General features: G+C 36.3%; 2 protein-coding genes across 20 annotated transcripts in view; both read right to left on the bottom strand.

Annotated features, from left to right (window-relative positions):
- Nucleotides 1-605: 605 nt before the first annotated feature.
- On the bottom strand, nucleotides 606-12959 carry meltf (melanotransferrin). 2 transcript variants are annotated; one of them, XM_017479087.3, is made up of 17 exons: nucleotides 12943-12959; nucleotides 12263-12370; nucleotides 9804-9958; nucleotides 9088-9187; nucleotides 8626-8811; nucleotides 8291-8441; nucleotides 7262-7329; nucleotides 6866-7050; nucleotides 5937-6102; nucleotides 5132-5283; nucleotides 4949-5045; nucleotides 4629-4823; nucleotides 3076-3229; nucleotides 2920-2987; nucleotides 2640-2827; nucleotides 2339-2531; nucleotides 606-1803 (listed from the first exon to the last, which is right to left on the bottom strand). In XM_017479087.3, exons 2-17 carry the CDS (start codon nucleotides 12309-12311, stop codon nucleotides 1736-1738), a joined length of 2175 nt encoding a protein of 724 aa, XP_017334576.1. In that variant the 5' UTR covers nucleotides 12312-12370; nucleotides 12943-12959; the 3' UTR covers nucleotides 606-1735. The 2 variants fall into 2 exon arrangements, with proteins under 2 accessions (XP_017334576.1, XP_017334575.1); XM_017479086.3 differs by lacking the exon at nucleotides 12943-12959 and having other exon boundaries at nucleotides 12263-12517.
- A 3695-nt stretch (nucleotides 12960-16654) lies between these two features.
- The window catches only part of dlg1a (discs large MAGUK scaffold protein 1a), a 139000-nt gene continuing 136486 nt past the window's right edge, over nucleotides 16655-19168 (bottom strand). For all 18 annotated transcript variants that reach the window (XM_017479979.3, XM_053683478.1, XM_017479982.3 and 15 more), the window contains one exon: nucleotides 16655-18338. In XM_017479979.3, the coding sequence (XP_017335468.1) occupies nucleotides 18232-18338 (107 nt within the window). In that variant the 3' untranslated portion in view covers nucleotides 16655-18231. The remainder of the gene's footprint in view (nucleotides 18339-19168) is intronic.

The raw sequence follows: 19168 nt of genomic DNA, 5'->3' as shown, positions 1-19168 counted from the left end.
ACAGAACATAAGGCAGACATGCCTCCTCTCTAACGCATCAATCCTTTTCTAAAAAACTTCCAGATCAAGTCACACCCGAATTTTAGAAAGTGAGAAGTCACAATCCAGTATAGTCAAGGACTGCTGACTATACTATAAGTCACAAAACAGAAATGACAACACATTTACTGTGCATGTTTACTGAAAAGAACAGCAAAGAACCCTATGTGGGCAACATGTAATAATACTTTAGCAGACTCACTGGCCTGGCAACTAAATATTAGTTACATCTCAATCATTTCATTGAAGAAATTGCAATTCACTGAAGCAAGAAATCAGTGTGTCAGTACATATACACTGATATGTTAACTGAACATTGTATAAAAATACATTTCTCTGTGAAAATTAAATAAATTGCATCAGTAAAATAAAAAGTGCAGGTCTACCAAGCATATTCAATAGCTCATGAGAAATTTGAATAGTAAGAGAGCGTAAATTTGTCAAATATTTAGAAAAAAAAAAGCACACAAAAGTAGAGATGGTGCTAAATTGAGAATAAGAAGCTATTCTCATTAAGCATTAAAAATGAAATGATCGAGCAATATCAAGTCCTGCAGCAAAACGTATAATGATAATATGTGTTGCTTTATTCTGTTGCATACTGCTAACAAATACATAGAGTTAACATGTAGTTGCTTTTGAAAATTTCATCCTGAATATAGATTCTCAAATGGCAAGAGGAAAATATAATCTTGATTCTTCTCACTTGTAAGGTAAAAATAAGCGAATTAATTTAGTCTTTTTCTACTCATAAGTGATACAGCATTGTATACTCAGTGACGTTAAATAAAGATTCCAGCTAGAATGTGCATATTCCTGTATACAGCATGTGCCTTCAAGTATATAATTTTAAAAAAGAGTCAATAAATATGTAACAGGCAAAGCATATACACTGATATGGCTGTTGCCCAGGTATCTGACCACCATTACAAAAGTGTGTGCATGATAAATATTCAACAAATACAGTGAAAATGGAAATCACTGCTATAAAGACAAGGCAGAGAAAATGCACCTAAAGTTTGGGAACCCCAGTCTCATAAAATCTTTCTAACATTCAAGAGCTTTCTTTTACTTTACAAATCACACTGAATAAATTCTGTGACTATTATGGACATTCCTAATTGTAAAGATTAACTAAATGAAATGGCCTTGCTGTGGATAAAAAAAAAAAAAAAGTAAAGCATGTGATAATCTAACATCATTTAGGACAGATACTGTATGTATCTGTCATGAACAAATTATACATCAAAAGCAATGCTGATTTATGCGATTTGGTTTTGATAAATTGGCACAAAAAAATCTGTGTATGCTCATTGTATGTTGAAATTATTGGTGGATATAGTTTACAGTAGCTTTGCTACAGTAGACTTGCACCCCCACACACACATTTATATACTGTATATAGGTATGTTTATATATATATATATATATATATATATATATATATATATATATATATATATATATATATAAACATACCTATATATATATATATTATATATATAGTATATATATATATTAGGATGGTAACTGTGCTGTGTTGTCTGTGATGAGTGTGTGTTGGATGTTAAAAAATTATTCTAATACATGTAAATGTATGTGGCGCATAAAATGATTCTGATTCTGATACATGAAATGAACAATCAGGATAAAATGGAGAAATAGCCGAGGAAGACTTGGGTGGCTGGTGGAACTGCTACACAACCAAAAGAGATAAGAGCACAACCAAGCTGGTCACCAGTAGTACAGAGGCCGAAGATACCACTGCAGAAAACACAACACACACACACACACACACACACACACACACACACACACACACACACACACACAAGAAATAGAAAAGGGTGAGTTACTTCATGGCTGGTCTAATGAAGTGAAATCATTACAAATCATCCCAAACATATGGATATCTTCAGATGTCAGTTTTTACAAACGTGATGAAAGGAAGACATGGGTCATTCCAAAAGTCATTCATTCATTCAGGGTCATGGTGGATCCTGAGCCTATCATGAGAACACTAGTCAAGAGATGGGAATACACCCTGGATGGTATGCCATTCCGTCAAAGGGCACCGTGCAGAGACATTCACACACTCATTCATACCTAGGGGCATTTTAGCATAGTCAAACCATCTACCAGCAGGTTTTTAGGAGATGGAAGGAAACTCTCATGGATACAGGGAGAACATGCAAAACTCTTTTCACAAAAAAAAACCAAAAACATTTCACCCATGTCTCATTTAGAGAATATAAAAAAGGTCACACATGTCTCATTTATAGAATATAAATGTGTTCACCTGCTGAAGAGTAAGTGCACTCCATGGCTATGAGAGCATCCATGTAACTCTGGCCGAGCCAATCCTCATAGGTCTTTTTCTCGCCAACGCCAATTATGCTTATTGTGGAGTCTTTGAAGATCAGGTCTGATCCGTCATATGCACTGGAGTCAAACATCTTGAAGTCTGAGTTAGTGCTGACCCCAAAGAATTGCTGAAGATAGTAAACCCAATATAAGCATTGTATTTGATTATTAAACATATGTATTTGTCATTTATATCACAGAGGAATGCAGATATTTTAGGCTACAGTAAGGCCCACCTGAGCTTTATCCAAAAGGCCAAAGATGATATGAGGGTTGGTGTCAGGCCGGACCATCACAGCGTGGGAGGGGACACGGGCAAGGTGACACTGCTTATACTGACTGACTTCAGCACGAGACTCTTGAGAACACAGCAGTTGGAAATCTCTCGAGTTCAAGTTGAGGGCCCAAGGATCTGTACTATTGCCTGACAATGAAAATTTTTATTTGCAGTAAACACGTTTCCCGCATCTATTATGTGTAGGATTTTAATTACTCAAAAATGCTAATGTGATTCACCATCAGTATTCTGGAAAACTGTGGAATGTTTGACAAATGCAACTTCGCCTGCTCCCTGAACCAGACACCTGAAACAAGAAGTCATTCATATGTTTCTACCTTTAAAAATCCAGAAACGCATAAAAATCTACAAATACAAGGTAAAAAGTAAGTTACCTGAAGGCTCCATTGTAACCATCAAACAGATCCTGGCCTTTAACACACTTATTTTGGCCACTGGAATCTCCGATGCACTGTGAGCAAAGGTTGCTGGGAAATCCAGGCTCATTGGCACCAGGTACACAGCTTGCCTTGAAGAACTCTCCAGCAGCTGGGGGAAATGATGGAAATGGACATACATTCACTGATTGGTCAGGTCATAAATCTAGTAAATATTTTTTCACTCTTAACACAGCGGCCCAGAAGTACTAATCTTAAGGCCTATGGTTTTACATGCAATTATGATGAATTCATTTTTCAAACAACCATGCACTTATTTATGAAGCTGGCTTAAGAGGTCAAACATGCTAAAACAAATCCCCCCAAAATGGGAAGTCAGTGCATAAACACTGTAGATACTGGAACTGATGCTTATTGCATGTTTGGAATTGGCAGTGGCCAGTTTTGGATGGGAATTTCTCCCCTGCCTCCTGAAGCTAGGTGTAGCGATATCCATTTTGCCATCAGGCGTGCAGATTTCCCATAGAACTGGTCTGTTTTCTAACTGCTAGCATGTTTTTTTTTTTTGTCTGTAGATTGGGGTTTGGGTGTTTTGCCTACATTATATAAATTATATGTATGCACTTATGGCTATGCATTTTGTTTTTGAAAAAAAAAATATAGGCAAAAAAAATATTACATCATTTTTGGACACCAGTGAAAGAATTAATCGGGGAAACTACAGTGTCCTACAGAATTATTCGCACCCTTCATGAAGCAAATTAGCTAAAAAGATTGTACAAAATAAACATTACACAATAATTCAAATTGTCCACACAAACAATAGGGAAAAACTATTTAACAAAAATTAAGCTCATTAGAAATACTTTTTTAAATGCTTTTTAAATCCTTTTCTTTTTTTAAATAAGTGACAAAAATTATTGATACCCCTAAAGAATATTTTAAATAAATGCAAACTTTTTTACTTGCTCTCAGTCCCCAGAACTCTGTTCTGTTACTTTGAGGTATAAACATGAAGCTGTATACATGTATAAGCTGTATACATGTAAAATTGTCATCCTTTACCATGGGAAAAACAAAGATATTTTCAACACAAAAGAGACCTATGGTTGTTGAGCTGCACAAATCAGGAAAAGAATATATACAAATACATATGCTGTTAAAAATACCATTAAACAGTGTTATATAGCAAGAAAGTTTCACATGTTAGAAATAGAAATTTGCCAGAAATTAGACCTATAAACACACTGTCCCCTAACAACCCTGATAACAGGACACTTACCAATTTCACAAACACATTTCAACACATTATACATGCTAAACAGTACTAATTCTGGCATTGGCAGTTTTCCAAATGTTCTAGGAGCTGCAGAAGCTACCGGATAAATTAAATGGCATAAATAAGCCAAACCGAACACATACCTTGAAATATACAAATAGTACATTAACTAACAGTGTTGACAATGCAAATTCTAAAGAATGTTGAACACAGACCTTCACTGTAGTAAATCACTGTAGTTGTGAAACAAAGAGGAGCACTGTGTACTAACCTTGGGCAACTTGGCATTTCTGTGGTCTGATAAGGCCTTTCTCAATGAGAATTCCTACTGGAATGTTCCAGCCAGCAGTCCTGCCATAGCCTGTGTGACAGGACGTCTTACCCCTCAGATCACTGAATCTTTGGATGTTTTTGTCACTTCTCTTTAAGACAGCCACAGCGTAGTAGATACTGCCATCACTGTCCCCTAAAACGACAAAACAGTGTTCTGTAACTTAGTACAGCGGTGGACAACTACGAAAACATTGTGACACTGACATTTCTACACCCAATAACATCAGAACAATGAGACATGGTAAGGTCGACTCTAACCTGTGTAGCTTTCTCCCACAGCAGGGACCAGGCCATAGGTTTTCCCTGCAGTGTAGATATAGCCTCCATCAAGAGTGATGGCATCTGCCTTTTTGTTCTGTGTATACAGAGAGCGAAATGTAAAGCAGACTTTAGAAAATATCTGAGAATAAGAACTTTTAGTTCTCAGCTGATTTGGTCTACCTGTATTTTCTTCATGCAATCGTCCACAGAGTTTCCATATAAACACTGGATGGGTGGTGAGAGTCCTTTTATTTGGAAGGCTTTAGCCATGTCTACACATTTCTTCTGCTCACCAGAAGACAGCACACACCAGGTCAGGATCTCAGGAACATCTACAAACACACACACACACACACACACACACACACACACACACACACACACACACACACACACCATATATGAGTGCGCCAGCTTACGTTACATGCAACACATGCACTCCCACACATACATGTGGAGTTATACAGTATGAGAAGCTGATCAAATAACAATAGATGTAAATATTCAAATGTCAATGGATTCGGCAATGCTTGTATATGAGTATATGTGAAAGAAGGTTCCATAAAATCTAACCAGAGTAATTTTACAATGTGAATTTTAATAAAGATTAAACTGTCCTGTTCTTGCTCTTTGCCAAGTATTAAAGCAGTTACAGTAAATTATTGTAATTATTTGCTTACATGGTCTGCACTTATATACCTAATTATTTTTAAATAAAAGTTTATTTTAAAAAAAAACCTATCCTAGGTGTGAACAGAAATATTGCTATTGAGAAATGTATTCTCATAACCTTAAAGAAATATATAAGTTAACAATCTGTACTAATATAAAATTCTTTGGGTATTCACAAGCAATCAAGCTTGCTGATTTTTCTAGGCCCAATTCACATGCAGCAGTTTTTTGAAAGTACCCTGTGTTAATTTATGATTGGTGATTTCACTGCCTCTGATTGATTTGAATATGGATTAAAAGAGGGGGGTCTAACCATCTATTGAGCAGTCCATAGCTTTCAATATGTTATAGTATTTTTGTCCCATCCAGTGAATGTAGTCGTCATTTCCAGCAGGGATAAACTTTGTAGAGCTGTCACTGAACAACAGGTTTTCACCATTAAAGGCCACTGAAGAGAAAACAGAAAAGCCAGACTTCTCCTGTGGGCAAAAACAAAAATTATGTCATTAGCACTGGAGGTCCACATATGCAAACAAAATATTATAATGGAACACTATCTATATAGGCTACTTATTCCACATGTGTAAAATCACCGTTGAGCATAAAATAAAGCATTATTAGGTAAGATATTATAGAATAACAATCAATGCTGGGGTGGTGTAATGCCCAAACAGAAGTTCATTAGTTTCCAATAACAGCATGTCACAAATTATTTCCATCAATCTATTCTTCTTATACCACAGCAATTTGCGTACAATTACAATTTCTAATTTATTGTCATAATTTAAACCATTTATAGTTACATTTAATGTTATGGAACATCTACAAGATAAGTTCCTGTTAGCAACAACAAACAGTTCCTTCACAGGCCTCTCTTTTTTTCAGTTAATAAAACAAAACAAAAAATGCGGCATGTTACAAATAAACAAGCACAAACGACATTTGTTTGTTTGTTATTTGTTTATTATTTGGCTTATGTTATGTGGAGCATCTGCTATTTGAGGCCCTGTGACTGACTTGCTACTATAGAGACAATATGGTATTAGAATGAATGCATTAATATAAACCTGTGATTTGAATTACTGTGATTTGAACTACTGTCAAAGCTGATGTTTGAGAAAATTATTCAACACCTTCTGAACAATCAGACTCAAGAATTCAACAGTGCTGCAGTATATTATATTATATATTATATATATATTATATATTTTAATATATAACATTTAAGTGAAATGTTCTTACAAGTCCCTCTCTAAGCATGTTGTATATCACAGTGCTGTCGATGTCACTGTGGACCACAATGCCTCTGGATGGCACTCGGGCCAAATTGCAGCGCCTGTAGTCCGAGACCGGACTCCGGGTTCCATCTGGGCAGAGCAGCTGGAAGTCAGCAGCCTTGAGACCTTGTGCCCATGCATCCCCTTTTCCTAAAAAATAAAATACTATGTGAGGCAATCAATTCACATTAGATTGGCAATAGATCTCCTATGTTTTTCTATGACTTGTTTGTCTTACTGCTCCTGTTAACTATTTAGTCCTGTGATGTGTTGTGCTGTGCCCCCCCCCCCCCCCTTTTTTTCTTGATTCATCCATACAGGAGCGATAATAAAATAACCACTTGACATGAAATGGACTTACCGTCAGTGTTGTCACCAACTGTGGTGTGCTTAACAAAAGCTACTTCTCCTGCATTGTCAACAAGGCACCTGTAGAAACCAAAAAAGTAATGTAAAAACCAAAAAGTAAAGTAAAAAAGCAGTATCTTTAAAGTATTTCTCTATCTTTTTTTTCTACCCAATTGCAGGGTAGGGTCTGCCATTTACAGACAATTGTTTGCACTGGTTCTGTTGTCCTGTTTAGTTAGTGAGTCTTGTATATTTATTATCCTGAGTACTAATTAATTAATTATTATTAATTTATTGTCTTGTTTATTTATTGACCTGTATAATTACTGTCTGTGTAGTTGTTGTCTTGAATATTTCGTGCCTTTTTGTGGTGTCTTTGTCTTGAGTAATTATTGTCCTATGTATTGTTTTGTGTAGTTACTGTCCTGAGTACATTGCTGTCTTGTGTATTTATTGTGTAATTATTGTCCTAAGTATTTATTGTTTTGAATATTTTTTGTCTTGTGCATTTATTGTCTTGAGCATTTATTGTCCTTGGCATTCATTGTCTTGTGTAGTTATTGTATTGTATATTTGTTGTCCTGAGTATTCATTGCCTTGAATATTTGCTGTCTTGATTACTCATTGTCCTGAGTAATTACTGTACTATGTAGTTATCTATCTAATTAGTGCCTTTTGCTGTGTTTTGTGTTTATTGTCTTGTTTATTCATTGACTTGAGAATTTACTGTCCTGCTTATTATTGTCCTGTGTATTTACTTCCTATGTAGTTATTGTCTTCATTATTTTGTGTCTTTTGTGGTGTTTTGTGTTGAGTATTAATTTTCCTGAGTATTTAATGTCTTGTGTAGTTATTGTCCTGAGTATTTATTGTCCTGAGGATTCATTATCTTGTGTAGTTATTGACTTGTCTTGTATATTTATTGCATTGTGTAGTTATTGTCCTGTCTATTGATCAGGAATGACAAGAAAACCCACTTGACTTTCCTTGACTAGTGAGCAGTTGTGTTAGTAATATAAAGCATATGAAAACATTACACTACCTGAAGGCTCCATTATATGAGTAGTATTTCTCCTTGTTGCTTGCCTCACACTTATGAGCTCCAAAATCATCTCCGGCACAGAGCTGGCACAGAGACGGAGCATGGCCTGTTGCTCCAGGAATGCAGCTAGCGTTGAAGAATTCTGAAACACCTAGAGATCCATAACAAACCCCATAGTTTCATTCATACATATCTCTTTCTGTTATATCATTATACTAACTGATTAATTTACTGAGGATGATTTTTAGAACACTGTATTACAGCCAAGAACGATCTCCACTTATCATGCATAAACATAAAGCAGGGAATAATGCTCTTAGATGTGATGTGTGCACCTTGTGTCACATTACAGCCCATAACAGACATCCTTCCACTGTCAATCAAAAAGCCTATGGGCATGTTCCACCCAACTGTACGCCCAATCCCAGTGTGGCATGTCTTCTTCCCCTTTAGGTTGTTGATGTTAATGTGTGAATTTGTTCTCTTCACCACAGCAACTGCATAATACGTCGTTCCTTCACCTACAAGTCAGAGAGTTCAAAAGCCAGTTTGAGTAACATCTTCATCAAACATTTAACACATAATCTTTAGACATTACACACATTGTGGCTTCAGGCCAAGCAAATTGACAGCAAAGATAAATCCTTATCATATCAAAAATAAATTATTAATACATATCTGTCGTCAGCAATTGAAACTCAGAGTTCAGACCAACACCAGAACTGTGCATTCAATTCCTCTATTGTAATAGCAATTTGCGCAGAATTCATGAGCAGAAATAAATAAAACCCACATACCATCAACACTGGACTCTCCTGCAGCAAGTTTGAATGTGGCTTCCTTTCCAATCTCATAGATGTCTTTAGCACTGGTAGAAAATGCATCAACTTCATTTGCCTAAGGATAGAGCATTGACTTTTGCATTGAACTTTTCATAATGATTGAACGTTTTTTTTTAGCCAAAGTAATAAGTTTAATGTAATTGCACCAGTGCTGTGCAATATGAACAAAATACTGCATAGAGGCTGGACATCCCATAATGCAGAGAACCCCACATGTTTGGGAGGCCACACATATTAGTCTTAAAATAATATTTTAATAACCTCTCAGAATAAAAATGGCAAAAATTGATACATTGTGTGAACCATAAGATGTATGTTTTTCATGTAATAATGCAGATTGCCAGATCAATGTGTGTGTAGCTATGCTGGTCCTTTAACTGTAAAGAAGACCATCAATTTTATAATTTTTATATCCCATTTATCAACAAAGTTCCTTATAGTAATACATTCTTACAATCTACTTCAGAAAGCAAGTTATGGCATGAGTAAATGGCGGTTAGGACCATCTGACATGCATATGTTATTATCAGAGTGTTTATTGTTTGTTTTGTGCTCAAAATTTACTGGTGAAGAGAAAAGATAAGAAATGAAATGACAAAGCACTGCAATGCTACATGTCATGACCTAAGTGCACTTTATCAAGAGTGATGGTTTCATGTAGGAGATGTTACCATGAGGTTTTGCGCGCACTTAGTGACGGAGTTTTCGCGTATGCAGCGCAGCGTAGGCTGGATAGAGACGCTGCTGAATGCCGTTGCCATGGCACTGCACTTGGCCTGCTCCTGTTGTGAAATTGTGCACCATCTTATGCTGGTTTGGCTGCACACTGGAGACACACACACACACACACACACACAGGTTATTATTATTATTATTATTATTATTATTATTATTATTATTATTATTACATTCAATTAATATCTACACTTTAGCAAATAATCTGAACCCTTAAGAAGAACACAAAGATTCTATGTAGAACCCAATAGCAGAGTGTTTAGTAGAAAAAACCCCTAACTACGCCAATAAGCTCTTTAAACCCCTTTTTTTAAGAGTGCACAGAATATATAGGTCATCATAAAGAACCTGATAGAACCTATCAGATAGGTAGCGAAAAATGGACGTACAACTAATTATGTATGAATATAACGTATGCATGTACATATAATATGTACATACATACATTAAATGCACAATTAAATATGTATGTATATCATGTATACATACATATAAAGTAATGTACATATATGTCTCATTGTGCTTTCACCTTGATTTTTTATTTTTTATTTTTTGGGGGGTCACAGTAACCAGACATGATGCTGGCTGCTATACACAACACCAAGTGCTTTAGCGCAAGCCAGCAGTCCTACACTTACAATGACAATGAACACATTGTGTAGCTTAACTTATTTGAGAAACAGAAAATGTTGTGTTTGCTATCATAACAAGGCCTGTGTTCGTGTCTAAAAAACTGTCCATTCTGTCAAATTTCCACTTTTTAGACATTTAAACACTTTTTTCCTTTTTTTGCTGTGCATATATATACTCCAGAGAGAGTGTGTGTGTATATACACACACACACACACACACACATACATATATATATATATATATATATATATATATATATATATATATATAAAAATATCTTATATTATATATATAAATCCTCTTACATTCAACTGCTTTTTTTCCAGCAAATTTCTTAAGATGTGTACATATTATTAACATAAAAACATTCAATAGCTGAGACATAAACTGAACAAGTTTCACAGACATTTGACGAACAGAAATGGAATAATGAGTCCCTGAACAAAGGTGGGGGGGGGGGGGGGGTCAATATTAAAAGTAACAGTCAGTATCTGGTGTGTCCACCAGCTGCTTTAAGTACTACAGTGCATCTCATCCTCATGGACTGCAGCAGATTTGTCAGTTTTTGCTGTGAGATGTTACTCCACTCTTCCACCAAGGCATTTGCAAGTTCTCGATTATGTCTGGGGGGACACATGGTTACATGTAATTTTCCACTGCAAGGACGATCAGCTCTCCTTCCTGTCTCCCAGTAGTCTTATGTGTCTCATGTTACTGACATTACAGTTTATTGCTCTCCCCGCATCTGCAGTCCTCATGCCTCCCTGCAGCAGGACTATGGTATGTTCACGCAGGTGAGCAGGAACCCTAGGCATTTCTTCTGGTGTTTTTCAGAGTCAGTAGAAAGGTCTCTTTAGTGTCCGAAGTTATCGCAACTGTGACCTTAATTGCCTACTGCCTGGAAACTGTTAATGTCTTAAGGACTGTTCCACAGGTGCATGTGCAATAATTGTTTATGGTTCATTGAACAAGCATGAAAAACTTTGTTTAAACCCTTTCCAATAAAGAACTGTAAAGCTTATTTGGATTTTACAAAATTATATTTAAAATACAGTCTCCTGAAAAAGGGACATATATATATGGGGGGCGGGGGTGTTGTTTTTGGGACTTACAAAAGTTTTACACATTTTTTTTTGTTCAGTTAAAATGTTAATTTTCAGATTATGTTTGTAAACCATAACCAACACCTAAGCCTAAATATTCAAGTGCCCTGGTAAAGTGAACTGAAAGTATTTCATATTTAGGCAGTTCCCTCAGTATAAACTTTAACATGGACACCATTATAACTTAAGCATGCTTACACAGACAAAGTTGTAGCCTTACGAGAAATAAATTCATAGTTTAATTATAAAATATAAATTCCGAGTGGGGGATTAGGATAATTTAGTAAAGAAGTTATTTTTAAATGTTGTTTTTATTTCTTTTTTATTTTGGTACATCATCGTTCTTTTACTCATTTGTGTTTCACAAGCCACAGAGCTAGTAATGACATGGTAAGGAAATGTAGTCTTAAAAACTCTTCATTTTCATTATATACAAAGAATTGATCATTTTAAAGCAGGAATTATGACACATGCTGGATGAAAGGCGTGAGTGTGTCTCTCTGTCTCACTCTGTGTGTGTGTGTGTCTCACTCTCTGGATAAAACGCACTGAACCAGAAAGAGTTATTGAATGAGATTAGGTAAGTATAGGAATGATTGTATGTGGTTACTGGGTGTATAGTGTAGTTAATAATGGGTGTGAAATAGTAAAAGTCTTACCGCTGTGTGTGATGAAGAGCAGCGCGATCAGTGCAGTCCACATGCCCATGACTCCCAAGTGCGCACTCAACTGCTGCGTTCACAACACTGCCTGCTTTCTAAAGCCTCCTGAAGGACAAAGTCCAAGTCGTTTATTGTCCAGTAGTCTTTTTTTTTTTTTTTTTTTGCATCAAATGCGCATGATTGTCACTGAAAAATGATCATCAAATGAGCCCTACACCTCAAGTGTCACGTACAAGGGGAAGCACGCTCGCAAACACACACACACACAGGGGAGAGAGAGAGAGAGAGAGAGAGAGAGATTATCCTTGTGAGGACCTTCCATTAGCCTACTACTAATGATTATTATTATTATTATTATTATTATTATTATTATTATTATAAATTAAAAAGGAAATTAAAAATTTCCTTAAAAAAGCAATTAAAAAGGAAACCTTTGGGCTCGGTTTTTTAAAAAAAAATAAACCTGAAGTTTTTGTAAAAAAAAAAAAAAAAAAAAAAAAACACACACAGCAACAAACAAAAACGAAAAACAAACAAACAGACAAAAATACTTTTACTCATGGATATTCATATCCATGTGGGGGACATTTTGTTCCCACTAAGATTTAAACACACACAGACACACACACACACGCACACACAGGAGGCTTTCATTGCACACACGCTCCAAACCCCACCTAAGAGGCCCACAGAAGGTACAATGAATCCGTTCAGGTGAAGGGCGTTACTAACACCAGGGCTCGAGCAGAATCCAGACTTGAAGAGCCAACATTCAGAGGAGGAACGTGATGTAACATTCAAATACTTCACAGCAAAATGAGCCAGGGCTTGGTTAGCTCCTATAATGCTCAGTTAACTCCTACACCCACAGTAGGGGTATAATTAGGAGTTTAATTAGTAACACATTAGAATCCGTCGTTAATGATTAACTACACAGAAAGAAATGTATAATGCAATATTAACATTCTAGTAACTACTATCAACTAACTAGAAACTCTGATTAACGAATTAGTAATAGCAGACAGATGAATGCAGTAGTGGAGAAGTACTAAGAAATTATATACATTATATAAATATTTCATAATTAATATGAAACCACTACTGTTAAAGAATAAACACGATTGTTTACAGAATCAATAGGTAATAGCAGATTTGAGAAAGCTATTTGTTAGGGACCAAGGCAGTCAAGGTACAAGGGACACAGTGCCCCCCCCCAAAAAAAGTTTAATGAATCAAAACATATATTTACAAATAGATCAAATTAAATCCAAGTAATCAAAATCAATATTTATAAAACAGGTCAACCTGTGACGCGGGACACATCATATTCATTACAAACTGAACAGAACTAAACTCAAATAAATCAACAGAGGCAGCAATACAGACGGACTAGTCCACTTTAAATACACGGGGGGACGACGACAAAACACAATAATACAAACTTCAAAGTATAACATTAAAGACAAAGCCAGCTGAATAATTGAAATAAAGATATAAATAATGAATAAATAAATAGAGAAATACATAATTATGAACAAGAAAGTAAAGAAAACGAACACAAAACATCGCATTCTCCCCACAGTCAATCTGCCTCTTGTTACCGGCAAGCGGAACTAAAAATATCAGTGAATGCGGCTTGTCGGCCTTTAATGCGCACGGATCCCATCGGAGATTCCGCACACCAGCCATCCACTCCTCAGCTCATCCAACACAACCATAACTTAACTCAAATAAAACAGTACTAACGAAATGTGTACAGTACAACATAAAGTAAATGAATGTGTGCACTCCATCTAGTTAAATGATGCATTGAAATTAATAAAGTATTTGAATGAAACATAAAACCGAGTCTGATTAATATGTAGTGATATGTAAACCGTTGAGCGAACGGAAACAAAAAAACCCCTAAAGTTTATGCGTTTTCCCACAGTTATGATGAATAAATATCACGTGCAACCGAATACTGTAGTCACTGTAAGCATTTGAAGTTTTTGTAAGGTTTTGGTTAGTAATTCCTTCTGAAGGATGTAGTAACACTTAAGTCATTACTAGTGTGCTACCAGGATTCTTTCAGAAGTTATTAATGAAAACCTAATCCTATTCTAACCATGAGGTAGAAGACTTACATAGAACCGTGTATTTCTGTGAGGTACGTTCAATAAATAAATCACTGTATAGGTTACAATTTGTCTGGCATTTGGGGTACGGCTGATGACTTGAAATGTTCCAGTAGACTCCATGACTCTCTAATGATTCAGTGAGAGGTGTGGACCTAAGCAGTCTTCTCTTTACGTATTAATAATAATAATGTGGAAAAAATGATTACAAATAAGGGTGAAGTTCAAAGGGATGACGGAAAGTTGGCCACAGGAGTAAGATCCCGAAATGTGCATTCTTTACAACGATCCATAGTTAGTAAATAGCTCTCTAGGAGGAATGATAAAATGTACTAATTATCAACAGCTTACCCAAATCATAAGTCTGCTATTACCTATTGATTATGTAAACAATCTTGACTATTTGTTAACAGTAATGGTTTCACATGAATTATGAAACTGTATATAGTTTCTTAGTACTTCTCCAGGAGGCATGAAAGAAATTGTAGTTATTAATATAGTTTCTTAGTACATTTACATCTAGGGCATTTGGCAGATGCCCTTATCCAGAGCGACTTACAGAAGTGCTTTGAAGTCTATCAATAAATACATCTCGATACTGGTTCACTAGGTCACAGACTAAAAACACCATAAGTCACAAAACTCTGTTGGGAGGTAATATAGTAAGAAAACACACACACATTTTTTCTTTCTTTCCTTTTTTTTTTTTTAATGAAAATGCTAATTTAAGTACTCTAGGAAGAGCTAGGTCTTTAGACGTGGTTTGAAAACTGCCAGTGACTCAGCTGTTCAGACCGGGGAAGTTCATTCCACCACCTAGGTGCCAGAACAGAGAAGAGTCTTGATGCATGCCTTCCTTGTACCCTGAGAGATGGTGGGACCAGTCGAGTGGTGCTAGAGGTTCAGAGGAAGTGTGGTGCAGTGCAGGGTGTGAGAAGTGCTTTGAGGTAAGTGGGTGCCGGTCCATTTTTGGCTTTCTATGCAAGCATCAGTGTTTTAAATCTAAGCGGAGGGACCGTAGCAGCATGGAGGTGTGGGAGAAGTTAGGAAGGTTGAAAACCAGTCACGCAACTGCATTCTGGATCAGTTGCAGAGGTCAAATGTCGCTCAGAGGAAGACCTGCCAGGAGCAAGTTGCACTAATCCAGTCTCGAAATGACAAGAGACTGATCCAGCACCTGAGTGGCCTGTATGTATAGAAATGGATGAACCCTTCTGATGTTTTAAAGGAGAACTCAACATGAGCGTGTCAGATTAGCAATGTGAGAGGAAAAGGACGGTTGATTGTCCATGTTTACCCCAACGTTGTGTGCAGTAACCGAAGTTCTCCGGGAGGCATGAAAGAAATTATTGATTAGCTAATAGTGAACTACCGCATACACCGGTGTGCTATTACTTACTAATTTGTTAATCAGAGTTTCTAGTTAGTTAATAGCAGTTACTATAATGTTAATATTGCATTATTAATTTCTTCCTGTGTAGTTAATCATTAACGACGGACCCGTGTTCTCAAGCGTTACCCTTTAATTCATTAAATATGATTCAGTGTGTTGCAGCATAAACCACAAGTCAACCCCAGCATACTGACACGTACGTTTGCTTTAGTAAAATGAACCATAAAATAAAGTTCATGATTATTACAGAGGTTCTCTTGGTTATTACTTTATAACAGGAAGGTAGCCTGCGTAGATCAGCACCATAAAAAAAAAAAGTGCAAGCAGATATGCTGTTTGATAGTTACAGATTAAATGTACATAATTAGACGAGACTGCTCGTTAAATATTATAGCTAGGTCTGGAGGGAAATGTGAGATATGCATAGTTTCATGAATAAGCAACCTAAATACGAGATATGACCTTGTGATTAAAAATATATAATCTTTAATCTTAACTAACATTATAGAGTGCTTCATCTGCATCTCACTAGATTAGACCCAAAAATGATAATTTTTTTTGCTCTATTTCATGCATTTATAAATTCATGTTTTTATTAAATCAGTACTAGATTAGTCTATACAAGTAGCCTATATCAACGCAAATAAACCAGCGTGATAAGTAATCCAAAGTAAATCTAAATTTCCTCAATATCAATAAAATAATTTATTAGATAAGTAGATTCTCCAATCACAAAACTGATCTATGTAGTAAAAAAAACAACAACAACAACAAAAAAACTAAATTCAGAAACACTAGCTGTGATCATCACAGGACGTACTTGATTCTGTGTTAAAATGGCAGACGCTCATCCTGACGACATAAAGAAAGATACATTAATAAAAAAAACAGTGTGTGATTTGTTTATTAGCACTTATTGTCTTCTGACAAATGAAATGAATCAGATCAGATTATTTACAATGTCCAGTCAAAAATGTGTTAGAAAGCTGTGGTCCAATGGAAGCGAGTCAGTCTTTTAGAAAACAATCATCTCCAAATGAGAATGAAAGTGAGAGCTGGCCCTCCAGTGGAGAAATAAAGGCTTGTGTTTCAGAGAGCTTCAGAGACACTCTGTCCAGCTGAGAGTGAACACTGGGTCTAAAGGATAGGGTTTATGAGCTTCTGCTGACTTTCATCAACAAACCCGGCATCTTCACAACTCTGGCTGAAAACGCAAAGGCGTAATACAGCTCTTGTACTGATTACACACGTATTATAAATACTATTGCTTTTAAAACCATGCACACCACGTGAGACAGGATTCACATGGAAGAGAGGGCAGAGGAGAATGAGCTGCTAGCGACTGCATTTGAGGGGGAAAAAAAGAGAAAAATTTTAAAAAAAGAAAACTGCCCCCTCGGCCCAGGTACATCTTCATTGAGGGCCACGAGAAAGAAATTTAAAAAAAGAAGTAAAGAGATGATGGTGAAAGTAAAGGAAAATATATTCTTTTTTAAATATTTATATAGATTGATATATTTTCATATATATTTATTCAATATAAAGATAATTATTCCCATATTTTTAGAGTTTAAGTAAAGCTCAATATAGAGTTTTTATTATAACAAAATAGGCAGTATACTCAGGGTTAAATACATGTTAAAATCCCAATGTACAGTAAATTCTCTTAACATTTGCATTGTGAATTTATGTCCTAAAATACACATTCACCTGAATTTTAAACAACATGTTCAGCCAAGCCACTGTAAACCTCAAATTCATACACTCAGAAACACCCTGATCAGCAGAAAACACCCAGGAATTCTTGAACCATCATATTTTGTGCCAGGTCATCAGTCAAGCCATCCATCTGTTTGTGCAGTTTAGAAGCTGGATAGTTGCATAAGTTAAATGTTTTGATCCTATTATAAGATCATAGGGAGTATACAATATGATCGGAAAAAAAAAACCCCAAAAACTATTTTGTGGCTGTGGTTAATGTAGATCAAATATATGTTTAAGAAAAACTTAAAATCAACATAGGTTAACTAGAACAGAATCATCCAAAACATGCTTTTAGTGCTATAACGTGCAAAGTGCCGCTCCAAGTGATCGTACACGAGTGCATTTTTGATGCACTCTTATATGAAGAAAAAAAAAAATTCCAAACAAAATCCAAGTATGCATTAAAATCTTTTCCATCTATAAAGTCACCTGCCTTAAACATTAAGGAAGCTGTACCATATAATCTCTCAATGAGGCCCTGGTTAGGTGCAACACTTCTCCATGAAATCTGGAAACACAGCGTTCCAGAATCGAGTCTTAATGAGACGTGCTGGACCATCTCTGCCCAATCCCACAAACACGCCATCGGATACTAGAGCATTTCCTATTTCAATTCACCCAAACAAAGAGCAAAGAAGAAAAAGAAAAATAGGAAGGGGGGGAGGGGGGGTTCCCCTCTGACTTCATCTATTTCACAATTTCTCCTTGGCTGGCACCCAGATGTATGGTCCAGAATGATCTTCTATGATCTGTTTAACCTGGTTGTAGATCTCCTCCAAGGTGTCCCCTTGTACAATGGCTAGGATAAAAGAAAAGAGAGTGGGTATATCATACCAAAACACTAATGCATGGACAGGAATGGCAGTTTAAAAGGTCTAAAGGTGCAAATCTACAGACAAGAAAGTACCAAAAAGTAAAAGAAAATATTTTTTCGGTATTATAAGTAAAAAGGAAGCAGCAGGGATGATGGAACCAATGCATTGTAGGAGTGGTTTCCGTACGAGCGTGCACATGTGTAAAATCTGATTATTCTTCATCATTACAGGAAAAAACACCACCAAAAGAAAGTCTGCTAAACCGGTTGAATTTAGCTGAGGGAAAATTGTATCATTTAAATTCCAGGCCAAACTATTACTATAATTAACCTCAATACACTAAATGAATTTACTGAAGCTCATTAAAGTAAATAATTAGTGTGATGAAAGAGACATACACTATATGGCCAAAAGTTTGTGTGTGTTTTTTTTAAACATCCCATTCCAGATGTAGCCTCACTTTGCTGTTATAATAACCTTTATTCTTCTGGGAAGGCTTTCCACTAGGTTTTGGGGTGTGGCTGTGGGGATTTGTGCTCATTCAGCCACAAGAACATTAGTGAATTCAAACACTAGTGAGATTGGCGAGGGGGTCTGGGGCTCAGTCAGTTTTGGTTCATATCAAAAGTGTTTAGTGGTGTTGAGGTCAGGGCTCTGTGCAGAACACTCGAGTTCATCCACATCAACATTGGCAAACCATGTCTTCATGGAGCTCTGTGGGGGTGGTTGTGGCTCGGGTGGTAGAGTGGATTGTCCACTAATCGTAGGGATGGTGGTTCCATTCTCGGCCCACATGACTCCACATGCCGAAGTG

This window comes from Ictalurus punctatus, chromosome 11, assembly GCF_001660625.3.
Source record: "Ictalurus punctatus breed USDA103 chromosome 11, Coco_2.0, whole genome shotgun sequence".
NCBI lineage: Eukaryota > Metazoa > Chordata > Actinopteri > Siluriformes > Ictaluridae > Ictalurus > Ictalurus punctatus.
This window is presented reverse-complemented; position numbering and strand designations above follow the sequence as displayed.

Excerpts from the sequence above, each read along its gene's own strand:
- meltf (XM_017479087.3), bottom strand. The coding sequence starts at position 12,311 with ATGGGCATGTGGACTGCACTGATCGCGCTGCTCTTCATCACACACAGC. Across the intron at positions 7,051-7,261 it reads AGTTGGTGACAACACTGACG|GAAAAGGGGATGCATGGGCA; the intron begins GTAAGTCCATTT and ends TTTATTTTTTAG. Across the intron at positions 2,532-2,639 it reads GCCTTTTGGATAAAGCTCAG|CAATTCTTTGGGGTCAGCAC; the intron begins GTGGGCCTTACT and ends TACTATCTTCAG.